Genomic DNA, 12,893 nt, shown 5'->3' on the forward strand with positions numbered 1-12,893 from the left:
TTCGATTTGCACTGATGAAACAGCTTCTATTCCAGTCTTGTTCTCCAGGGAATGAATGCAAAACACCAGAAGAACAAGATGCAACTCCTTCTAGTGCATCATGTTTGGCAAATTAACTTTCGACCTTTTTGTGGCTTTGTAAAAATATGAGAGCCTTTGCCTCAGGATTTCAGGTTATTAGGAGAAAGATATTTTTTCTGTTACCCTTTGGACTGTTACGTCTTTGTGAGGTGTGAAACAACCTCAATGTATGCAGCCAAATAAATGCTGAAAACCCATTGTGTTCATATTTCTTCATTGTAATGACTGGCTTACGAGAAAAGCTCAGGGATGATGATATGAAAAGAGTATTTATTTTTGACTTCCAGTACTGGACAGTAGAGATTAACTCTTTTGTGCTTATTTTCAGACTGGATATTTCCATCTGCCCCATGGGGATTACTTCATTGAGCCTATTAAAAAGCATCCACAGAAGGAGGGAACACCCCATCCCCATATTATATATGGGGCAAATAACCTTCGAAATGCTTTGAGGAGAAGACGGGCCACCCCAATGGAAAGCGAACAAGCATGTGGATTGAATGGTACAAATTTTGCTGGATTTCTGCTTATCTGCTTTCTGAATCTCTTCAAACATCTTATATTTTCTAGTGCTGTATACCTTTCTTTCTGCCAGGCTTTTTGTAATTCTGCAAGAAGAGATTACGCAAAATGGGAGCATGTCAGTCAAAATGCCTCAGGAGCCACCCATCTGGGTTCCTTTCTGAAAACTTAAATCCTCCTTATGACTGCTGGGATATGTTTTTCACACTGTTGATGCTTTCTACCCCTCACTTTTTTCTCCAACCAGAACTGTTTAGTGAGTTTGAAACTTGCATTCTTGAGTAGTTTTGGAATTACAAGATTTGCAGTCAGAATTATTTTTAATAAAATGTTCTCACTCCATGCGAATGCTGTGCACAACATAAAATATCTCCCCTTTAATCCATGGTTTAAACTTAAAATTTCTAAATTCTCTGTGATAGTTATCAGAATATTTAAAGACTTTTATTTGGTTGTTCTAAAAGTGAAATGCAGGACATCAACATCAAGGTTTTTTTGCTTAGAAGTGTAAGTAAAAATAACTTAAATGTTGGGGCAGTAATACTCAGCATCATATCTTTTGGGAAAACAAACTAATACACTCTGTCGTTCCAGCATAGTGTATATAGAGGGTAGTTGATATCTCATAATTACAAAATGAGTTCCTTTATCTAGTAAAATCATTTACGTGATTGATTTCATGCCAAAAATGTACAGATCTTGTATTGGTTCTCTGATGTTGGAGGCCTTGAAACTGAGCCTGCACCAAACTTTAAAAAGGTATGGTATTGGTAGGGATGAATGAAAAGTAACTTACATGACGTAAAGCCCAAGTTTTGTACAAACAGAGCTGCAGAATACACAGGAATGTGTTTTTGTCTTTCACAGGTCAGTGGTTTAAGAGAAGGTGGTTCTTTTCCAGGAGCGGGAAATAAAAGGAGGAATGTAGGAATTTTTAATCCTCAGTCATGGTTGCTGCTAAAGTTTTACTGCAGTGTAATATGAATTGATAAATTAAAGAAGCAAACAACAACTCAATTCCACTATATTTCTGGTCATAGGCCTTCACTACACTTCTCACTTGCTGGCCAAGAGTAGTGTGAAAAGGTAGCAGGGGGAAACTAGAAAGCTGACGGTGGGGGTTGTTCAATCTTCTGTGATAGTGGAAAAGTAAAGATAAGAGGAGCCAGAAGAATTAATATGAATGCTCTGCCATTTTATTTTTCATCAAGTAAAAATATATCTATATATTAGAAAATAAACCTGGAGTTGAAAAGCCATAAGCATCTAAAGGTGATATTTATTTTGGCGTATATTTAAAATAGCTCCCTGATTTTCCATTTCTTCTGCTGACTGCTGGGATAAACAAGAGGAATTAATTTAGATTTGCCATGAAGAATGAGGGAATTGTTCTTGCCTACTGTCTTCCAGGTTTCTTTCATGGATGAAATAACATCTGTACGTAGTGATTTTAAGTATGGAGAGAAGATAGGAGATACCAGGGATCATGCTGTGTATTTGCTTTGTGGGGTCTGCTTATCTTCTTTCTGCCTCTCACTTTTAGCCTCCTGTATCTTTCCTCAAAATCATGCAGAATGAGAAAGAGAAAGACTGGCTGTACCTGGACATTGGAAAAAAATGAGCATAGCTTCCCTGAGGTTTAATCTCTTAGATTAGCTAAATCTGCTCCAATAGGGTTTTCAATTTAAACTTCCTGTCTGATGTTATTCATTATAATGTGACAGAACTCTTTCTGGTGATAATATGTTCATGATATTGCAGGCAAACAAAGTTAGTGTCTTATGAACTAACAAAGCAATATACTGCCATTTGTATTTCTGTTTTTAACCAACTCTGTCAGCCCTTAGAGGTAATGTCTGCCTTCAGTCAAGTAGTAATCTTTTGCCTGTCGTAAAAGTTAAGTAATCGGTGTGAAAATGTGCATGGGGGAGAAAGCATTTTCTTCATTGTATTTTTGCCCTTTGTGTGACAGGATATAACAATCATTGTTTCCTCTAAAGGCCTTACCTTTTAAGTTGTGTGTTATGTATCCTGGCCTGCACCCAAAGCAGCCTGGCCAGCAGGTCGAGGGAGGTGATTCTGCCCCTCTACTCTGCTCTGGTGAGACCCCACTGGGAGTGCTGTGTCCTGAAGGGTGCTAGAAAGATGGAGAGAGGCTTTTTATGAGGGCATGGAATGACGGGACAAGGGGAAATGGCTTCAAACTGAAAGAGAGTAGGTTTATATTGGACATTAAAAAAAAAATTCTTACTGTGAGGTGAGGCATTGGCACAGGTTGCCCAGAGAAGCTGTGGATGCCCCGTTCCTGAAATTGTTCAAGGCCAGACTGGCTGGGACTTGGAGGAACCTGGAAAGTGTCCTTGCCCATGGAATGGCTGGAACTAGATGATGTTTCAGGTCCCTTCCAACTCTGTGCTGTAACCAGTTCTTCAATAGGGATAGAAGAAAGAAAGAATTCAGTGTAGTCTCCTGTTTGCTCTATGCATTGTCAGAGCAATTGCTCTTGTTAGAAGTGAAATACAGAACAAAAAGAGAAAGTGAGATAATTCTTGCTTTGTATGCAAAATATATTGACTGCACAGACTTTGGTGAATACTTGGCATGTAAATGAATTTTAAAAGTAGTAAGATGACTCTTCCACTTTTTCAGGGTCTCCTGTACTTCTTGCTTTTGAGTTTGATACCAGAAAGCTGGTCCACCCACATGATTATCACAGATAGCCCAGAGTAATGCCTTTTGGGATCACATTAAAGCAAAACATTTTCAATTTACAATTCACAATTAATTGTAAAAACTAATTCTATTTTACAGATTTAACTTCATTTTGTGTTCTCTGCCCTAGCTTTGTCCCCACTGGGTTGGGGCTTGACTGATTAAGAAGTGCTTAGTGTATCTCTTGTAGGAAATGGTGTTCAGAATCAAATATTTTAACTTTGTGGGCTGAGATTCATCACAGACTGTCTGCATTTGTTTATTTCAGCTCTGATTCTGTTTGTTTTTTAATTAAACTAAGCCAGTTGAGTTATTTCTATGACTTAAGCTTGGTGTATGTCCAGGTTAAAATGTAGTGGTGATTTTTGCTTGGAAAAGTTGAATCAACTGTGTGCTTACAAGTCAGTGCACAAAACTGAGTGCTGATAATAGAAATCTGTTAGTCAAAAACCAACCTGTCCGTCAGGCAAGGAATATAAAGACTAGTTGTATAGACAAAATCAAAGTAAAGGAATTATTTTGGGAGGGGGATTAGGTAGAGGATGCTGATCTCCTGTGCAGATTTTATACAGTTTTTTTTAGTGAAAGGACCATGTCTCTTGGAAGAAGCCCCTGTGCAGCACACTTACAATTTTTACTGTGGCAACAACCACATGAATCTCCAGAATCCAGAATTCAGCACTTGCCCTTGTGAAATTTCATATGGTTGGTGATTGCTCATCTGTCTAATTTATTAGCACCAGTCATATTCCTGTGCTCTTGCAATGATTATACTAATTAATTTATAATTGGTAATGTCTTTAACAGTTTCAGATATCCAGAGAAAAATCACTGTGATAAATGACACAAATTAAAACAGGTTTGTGCTGTACACTTCCGCTGCTGCTTAGGAAACTGCCAGATGACTCAGTCATTACCTGCATGCAAAACTGAATTGTTTATCTTGAAAGTAGCATTATGATATTGTACATTAGTAGCAGCTGTCTTACTGTACCATTTGAAATATGCATGAGAACTGACAGAAATGACAAATGAAAAGTCGCCACAAGCCTTATAAAGAACTTCTCTAATCCTTTGTGCCTGTAGGAGAGGAAACTAAGGATCTGGGAATTTGTTTTGTTTTTCTAAATAGGCTGTCTTAAAAACTTAGCAGTGCTCTGAGATATAATCCAAGAGAAAAGGAATTATTCTCCCTTCCACAGAATAAGAGAAGGTCTCATCCCACTTCTTCTGCTTGTTTTCATGCAGTCTGTCAATAGGTATGGATTTTGTTTGTGGTCTGCAAAATAGAGAAATTTTGTGAAGTTGTGAATGAAAATGCTGTGATATAATAGAACTCTTCCTGACCAGGTGCTACAGAGGAGAGGAATGCAATAGGAGCAGATGGACTTCTTTTTCTTGGGCTGGTGAGATGGAGAGATTCCAGCCGTTTAGAGGGAGGGCAGCTGAGTTTATTCAGACTGCAACCCAGTGATTGCTGCAGTCAGCTGTAATATATAGCTAATGAAAGAAAGATTTAGGGTGTTTATAAAATATATCTCTCAGAATACTTCATTGGAGCTTTAGGTGTACAGAAGTTGCCACAGTTCATTTAACAGATTATTAGAATGCCATTAAGCTGTTTCAGACAACAGTTACCTGTTCTTCCTAAGGATTACATCTGACTGCAGGACTTCATTCAATCACAGTCTTGCTTTTTGCTGATTAACTTGATGCTGTCAAAGGATTCTTTTCTGGTTTTATGTCTGCAAGTGTACAGCATAAATTGTTAGTCCTGGCTTTTGACCCTAAAGCCTTTTGTTTAATCACTTGAAAGAGGAAGGGGAAAAAAGCCCAAGACAATGTTTTATTCTCAAATAATAACCTATCTTTTTTTTTAGAAGAACATTGTGTCCAGTGTAAGCAGCTTTGCTTGTTGCCATAAACCCTGCTACAAGCTTTGTGGCTTCTCTCTCTTTTTAAAGAATGATACTGACATTTTTCCAGTATTTGTTTTTCCTGTGTTTACCACATCAATTACAATTCAGCTTAATTTTCTTAGTTTCTCCAAAGCACATCTTAGGATGAGAAGTTCGCACATTGAATTTAAGTAACTGAGATGAATTCAACCTCAGCTGAGGAAAGAGCATCTTTATCCCTGCATCCCTATTCTTTCTACAAACAGGCTCTACTAAGGTGTTTATAAGATGCTTGGCATTAAAAAAAGAGCAAATAGGTACATTCAGTAGAATGACCTCTCTTTTAAAGCAAGACCAAGAAAACAAATAGCCTGTAGGAGTACATGCAGTATCTCTAACCTCTGAAAGAGTTTGCACTGAACTGAAAACAGTGACTGTCTGCTTGTGCAGGCAGCAAGAGATTTAGCTTTTCAGAGGTGGAGTACTTCGGAAACAAAGACATCATAACCAGTTTGTTCTAGCAGTCAATGAAACAACTGCTTCTAATTGGTATCAGAAGATTTCCCCCCTCCCCAATAAACCTCATGGAATGAAGGCAAAAAACCCTAAATTTCAGGGTTCAAGAATACATTAGATTTTTTTTTTTTTTCTTGCTCTCAGTACAGGTAGAGGAGAAAGGAATAAAATACTGTATTTAGTGCAATTCTTCTTCTCCAGTTAAATGAGTGAAGAGTCAAAACTAGAGCTTTACCGAAGTGGATCCAAAGTCTGTGCTGAATAGGGGCCAGAGAAAGATCAGCGCTGACAGAGTGGTGGCACCTGCTTTCCCAATCCATGATTGTTTTCTTATGTTCTTCTCTTTTCTGATTGGAATTTTACAGTCAGTATTTCACTTGGTCCTACTAACTGAAGCAGGGTGCTTTCCCTAAGTGTTTGTGTTTTACAGAAGGTGAGGGAGAAAAATGTGGAAACGTGAGATTAATGTTATAAGGTGATAATTGTCACTTGTTGCCACCAAAAGGCATCAGAAAAGTGATACACTACCTCACTCAATGACTGAATAAATTTAAAAGTTCTGTGACAGGCCATTTTCCAAATAATACGAGTCAAAACTATAAGGAGGGAAAAATCTCCTTCACTGTGATTGAGTAACCTTTCTGTCCAGTCACTCTGCCACTGGAAAAAAGTAGTGTTTGCTACACCATACTTGCTTACTGCACTTGCATTCCTGCACTTTAAAGGATAGACTGTGGTCTCTTCCATATCTTCATTGAAACATTTTACTTAACTACTCATCAGATTGAGGAGTCTCAGTCTGCATCCAAACTAAACTTAGTTCAGCATTTTTAACTGTGTACTGTCATAGATGAATATAGGGTGCACTTGCTCTATGCCTACAGTTTTCCTTATCAAACTGCGTGTGATACTACTGCACTTCTTGAGTATTGCAATTGATTGGGTAAACAAATGCCTTGGTAATGTAAATGTTAAATTGCTGCAGTATTGATTTGGAGAGCAATAGCACGCTTTAAAATTAAACTGTTACACATCACATGCCATCCTCTTTTACAGGATAACACTGGCCTTGAATAATGTAAGCTGTATTTCCACAGGTGAAATAGCAAATGCAGAAAGCTTAGCTGCCTTTGGTAAATACTTTTTGGTGCAGGAGTTTGAAAATTTGCTCAAAACACTTGACCCATTAATGGAGTAGTATTGGCAGAGATGTTCAGGCTTCAGTCTGGTTAGGGCCAGATTTCTCAGTCATACTGAACTTTCTGTGAACCTTCTAATAAGTAACTACAATTGCCATATTATTTCTGGGCAGATTACAGATTTCTAATTCTTCTGAGAAGTGCTGGACTTGTTCTTTGGAGCTAATGTACTGATATGGGCTCAGCATTCTCAATCAGTTTCTCCAAGGTCTGCATGTCCTTGAAGAGCCTCTGGCAGCCTCTTGTCATACACGACCCACTTTAAACAGGTGTCTGAGCACAGTTTTTCTGCATGAAACAGAGTGTCCTTGAAGCTTGTCCTTGTTTGTGGCTGTGTTCTTCACTCTTCATGTCCCAACAGCTTCTTAAACTTGGATGCATTTCATGTAATTGGAGAGATGCCTTTGGATGAATTGTACTTGAAAGGCAATCGTAATTCTCCTCTAAGCACAGATTAGCTGGGAATAAGGGGAACTGTATAACTTGCGAGGTTATTTTTTCTATCCACCAGTACTTCAGTCACTTTGTAAGATCTCTTCTTTTTAGGGAAAAGTGGGGCCACAGCTGGACTTATCCCACACCGTGCACAATTACTCAGGCTGCACAGATATTCTGCTCTCCTGATTATCTGCTGGGGGTAGGATGGAGTTCTCAGCCCCACTGCTGTGGGAACCATTCTCATAATGAACTCTGGTAATACTGAGTAACTCAGAACTTTGTGTTTAGTAGACAGATTTTCACTAGTCAGCTGTCTGCAGAAAGGCATCTTTTGGAGTTCAGAAAGTAATTGATTGACACAGGTCTTTATGTCTGAACTGGTTTCACGTTTGATTACTTAAAACAAAGATCTGCCTCAAGACAGTTTTAGTGACCTACTTGACTTGCTAGCTGTATTTGATTTGTTGTGGAAGACTCCTAGTAGAGTGAGGTTTGTTGCTTGTTTTCACTGTGCATATGTGAAGACTGCATGTTGGAGGGTATTTTTGGAATATTTACTCTTTACTGTGTGCAGTTTCTGAACTGTCTTGAAAAAACTGTACATAAAAAACAGACTGGAGGAACACGATTCAGTTAAAGATCATACAGATTATATAAGGTGGTTTTTTTTCTACAAAAAGGAATTATCCACAACAAATAGACGTCCATCTTTATGCAAAAAAAGAGGTGGCCAGAAGATTGCTATGTTAAGAGGCGTAGCAAATGTTTTTAGTTGTTGCCCTTAAATCCTACACTTGTTTGAAGACTTTGTGCAACTATTTCTTCCATGTCAAGGTTTCTATATGAAAAAGAATAAGAGACAGTATTGATTATTGTTTTCCAGGATCTCATCTACACTTACCACTTGTCTTCTCTTGCAAATATTTAACCTAAACATACTTTAGCAGACAGCATGTAATCAGGTGTCTTAGCTGAAAAAAATAGGTATTCCTGTCCTCTTTAAACAACAATGATATATAAATTGCATATAAATTAGATTGTTACAGAAAGTCACTTTTAAGTTGTTCCAATCAGTGTCAAGAAACACTGCCCAAAAAATACTATTGATTTCTTCTTTCTTTTAAAAAATGTCTAATATTTTGCTCAGCTGCCAAACAGCATCTGAGTTGAAACTGCAGAGAGATAGATTTTTATACTTTAAATACTTTTTAAATACAGTTAAAACACCATCTCAGCCTGTCTCCCATTCTGCCCATGTTGGAATTAGCAGCAAGTATCTTACCTGCCCAAACTCTAAAACAAGATAAATCAAGTTCCTTCCTCTCTAATCTGCACTTTTGTTGGTTGAGCCCACAGTCTGGGTTCTGCTCAGCTCTGTGGAGGTTTGGATTTGAATCAGTCTTCTTTCAGATACTCGAGTTTCAACAAGGGATCATTCCTGTAATTTTCTGTATTATTTGCCTGACATTATTTGCCTGACATTCTCCAGATAAAATATTCACTGAACTACTCACTGCTTTATAGTATTTTCAGTGTCCCAGTTGCATCCGTTGCCCATGATGAGGTACTTCTGTCAGCCAGGTCTTCATCAGTAGAAATGGAAGATGATGAGCAGCTTGAAATTTCACCTGTCAGGGAGGTCATAGGGAAGAAGGCAGTAAAAGAAGGCAAAGCCCAGACTGGTAACATCGGTAGGCAGCTGAAAGTTGTCCAGACAGAGATAGGTTTTACACTGATTACTGAACAACCCCTTCCTCAGCAGATGGGTATAGCTTGGTTTTATACATCATTGTCAAATTTTTGGATATTTTTCTCTCCTTAGGCTATAATTAATCATACTGGTTTATGATGAATGTAAGCTGCATGTTTCTTTCAGCCAAACCTGCATTTTCCCCTCTTTCTGATCCCATGCATTTACATACCTTTATTGTCTTAAGGCTTCCTGGAGAGAAGTGGAACCAGGGGCTTTTTGCAAAGGAAAATTGAAATTAAAAAAAAAAAAAGAGGCTCAGTCTGTTGGCAAGGCTTTGTTTGATTCTCTTTCCACAGGAGTGCAAATTTCAAAGCTCAAACTCAGTTCTAAGCAAACATGTTCAAAGTCCTTGGCATTTTAGTGTGGGAGCCCCAAAACTTCTGTCTGTGAAGGACTCTGGCATAGTTTTCTGTAGGCAGTGAACCACAGGGAGTTCAGTTAATTAAAGCTGGTGTTACCGGTGAACCTCCATCCTGTGCATGACAGAAATAGAAGTGAATTAATTGGATTGTGACATCCAACAGGTTATAGTGCCCCTGACAATCAGTCTTTAATAGGAAACTGGAATCAAATGAAAAAGGTCACTCTTAAAACTCTGGCTAAAACTGGAAACATCCTTTAACCCGTACACCAGTGCTCATGAAGAGCTGAGTATGACACAGGTCACCCGAAACTGATGTTATCTTGAGAGGATTGCTCATGCAAGATGCCTGGTGGCAGGAATTATTAACCTCTCGTATGCAAAGATGCTATTGGCTGCCTCCCCTGAGATGTCTTGATGTCATCTATGTTGTTCTTCCCCTTTCTCCTTCTAGCACTTTACAGGCACCTCTGTCAGCTCACCCCAGCTGCAGGATGGAGTCTGTCCCTGCTTTGCTGTTTCAGTGTCTGTTGTCTGTGTATAGGTTCCTCTTCAGTGGCTTAATCAGGCAAAATGAGATCTTGTGTGCTGAGTTGGAGCAGGAGAACCTCAACAACCATCTCTCAAAATGTCACAAAGCTGGAAAATGTTGTTATCAGGACTTGCTTCTAAGAATAGAAAACATTAAAAGCCATATATGTCTGAGACTTTCAAGATGTCGTATTAGCATAATTCATTTCAGAGTGACCAACCCCTTCACAGGTCCAGGCTCAGGGGGAGTCCTCATCTGTAAGAGCTATGCTTTCACTGCTGATGTTTGTTGCAGAAGCACAGCAGGGTTGGGGCAGAGGCTTTGAAGACTGTACTGCTTAGTAACATCATCTGAAATACAAGACATTTGGCCTCAGCCAAGGACAGGGAGGCCCCTCAAAATGCTAGCATGTGCTTTTTCCTCTGAGCATGCTAGTGGAGAAATGGAATGGAAAAAACAACAGCTGGTCCAGAGAAAGGCCAAATAAACTGTTGTGTAAGCCCAGAGATAAGAAGGTTATAGCATATGCAGCATTTCTTAATGATATCATACCAAAGCTGGAAAGAATAACATTTGATTTCAAGGTTAATTCCAGATTGTCTTTCTCTTCTTTCCTTCAGTAATCTAAATTTTAAACAAACTAATTAAAAGGCATCATTTAGCTACCACTTCAAAGAACTATTCACTGAGTAGCTTTTTTTCTTTTACATCACAGACATTATACATTAATTTAGTTGGAATACTTTACACTTCTTAAACTGTCTTTCAAATGTTTAGTACTGAGACTGTAAGTTTCTGGAATTATGAGTTAACTGTAGTTGCTGTTTTCCACGTGTAACGAACTTTGGTTCGAGGAATGTTTACTTGCGGATAGATGGTGCATTTATGAGCACCCGGCCTCTCCATCTGCAACAAACCTCCAGCATGAAGGTCTTCAGGCAGGTGCGTGAAGATTGGGAGATGGAGAAAATGAAGCACAGAATTTTGCTGACTTGACACCTGTCACCCAGCTCTGTCCCCTCCCCTATCTTCCTTTCAAATTTCATCTCACACGATGATGCCACAAAGACTGAGTGGCCTATGGTATTTTAGGGAATTGGGTGTTTACTTTGGGTGTTTCTAAGGATGGCTGATGAGGAAAGGAATAGGATCCAGGCATTCTCTTTCACCCTTGTTTACACATAACGGCTCATGCTCATCCTGCTTCTTGCAGTCCTTTCATGATGAAAGTAAGTCATGATAGCTTTGACTGATATCAGAAAAAAGTACTGTTTTCTTCATCATTTCAGAGGAAGCAAGGGAAAAAAGCAGTTGAAATTTAAATCCTGTAAATGTAATGTTAGAAGGCAAACATCAGTGTGAACATGCAGCTCATTACAATAGCTAATTAGGTCTGTTTTAAAATTAATGGTATTACCTATTTGTTCGCTAGTTGAGATCAATGATTTCTGAATATTACTGTCTGTTGACATCTTCAGACTGATTTGTCATTTTAAAGCTTTTACATAGTAAAACTCAGTGGCAGCAGGTGGAATGGTTAGAGATGCTTCTCAATTTTCTCATAGGCCTGGGTTTTTGGCAGAAACTGCTTTGAGACTTCCCTGTTTCTAGGATCCCAAGATGAGAGCAGGACAGTGACAGTGGCAGAGTGGAAGGGCTGAAGCAGGGATAACTGTCAGTCAAGCTGTGTTTGCCAGACAGTGTTGGATTACCCTTCATGTTGGAAGCACAGGTCTGTTTTATTTGCTCTCTAATCACTCTGTGTGATCCAGCACAGTATGTCTTATATCCCCTCGCAGGGAAAGGCATGGAGGTTGCTGTTCCTTCTAGATCTGCAGAATTTCCTGGGTTTGCAAATAGTTACTAGCTTACTGCTTGGCACAAAGAAAATAGAGGAGAAAGCTGAGCATCCTGTGGGTAGAAGGGGTTGCAATGGGATGCAAAAGCTGCTGGTGGTGAAGGCTGCTGGGAACACTGCTAAATTGGCCATGACAATAAGGGAGTCTAAAAATAGGCTATTTTTTCTTGATTCTCAGGCAGATCTGGCACCATGACCTGAATTTTGTTGAGTTGCAGCCCGTTTGCTGTACCACGTCCAGTGTGCTCTAACAAGTTCTTGTTTGTCCTGTATAAACTTATATTTTGCTGAATTAATGAGCAGGTACAGTTTGTAGAATGAGGTCAGTGGAGAATTCCTAGGAATGTCAATAACACATAAAATAGCTAATGTAAGTACCAAATTAGGGTTTCATCTTCAATTTACTAAAAGCCAGTGTTTTTCAGTAGGATTTTAGAGCATTTGGAAAGCAATGATTACTGTCTGGCTTTCCAGCTTTTAAAACCACTTTCCAGTCCTTTCAGTGCACACTATCTATTAACTTTGAGAAACTATTTCAGAGAAAAATAGAAGTGAAGAGGAATGTGTTTAAATCGATAAGCTAAATAAAATGCTAAAATGTAGTGCTAAAGTAAAACCTGGCAATTTGTACAGGGAACACTAATGGACCTTCTGTATAGCTACTTGGATGATTTGAAAAAGTTCTGTTTAAAAGTTATGAGGAGTATTGAAAATGATTTATATTTGGTTTTAGAGTATGTTTCTTCCACCTCCTTGTCCCTCTGAGTGTTTTGCTAACAAATTTTGTGATATATTTTCTTTGATGTCACTACAACCTACAGTAGGTAGTTCTATGGCTCACACAGAGGATACGTTCTAATAAGTTCTGAAAGAAGCAGGGATCTGTCTTCTACATTAATGAATTTAAGATAAGATGTAGAGAAAAAAAAGGGAAAGTTTAATCTAGATTATTTTCTTAACGTTCTCCTGTCCTTTTGTGTTATAAATCAGAATTTCAAGGCAGCTAAGAGACAGTTTTTCAAA

The 12,893-nt window shown here is 38.6% G+C and overlaps 1 protein-coding gene across 2 annotated transcripts in view; it reads left to right on the plus strand.

Moving 5' to 3' along the window:
• Positions 1–12,893, plus strand: part of ADAMTS12 (ADAM metallopeptidase with thrombospondin type 1 motif 12) — a 141,006-nt gene that overhangs the window by 49,850 nt on the left and 78,263 nt on the right. For both annotated transcript variants that reach the window (XM_051804437.1, XM_051804436.1), the window contains exon 3: positions 410–584. In XM_051804437.1, coding sequence (XP_051660397.1) covers positions 410–584 — 175 coding nt within the window. The remainder of the gene's footprint in view (positions 1–409; positions 585–12,893) is intronic.

Source organism: Manacus candei, unplaced genomic scaffold (assembly GCF_025592945.1).
Source record: "Manacus candei isolate 608988 ecotype Guabito, Panama unplaced genomic scaffold, ASM2559294v1 h1tg000061l, whole genome shotgun sequence".
Lineage (NCBI taxonomy): Eukaryota > Metazoa > Chordata > Aves > Passeriformes > Pipridae > Manacus > Manacus candei.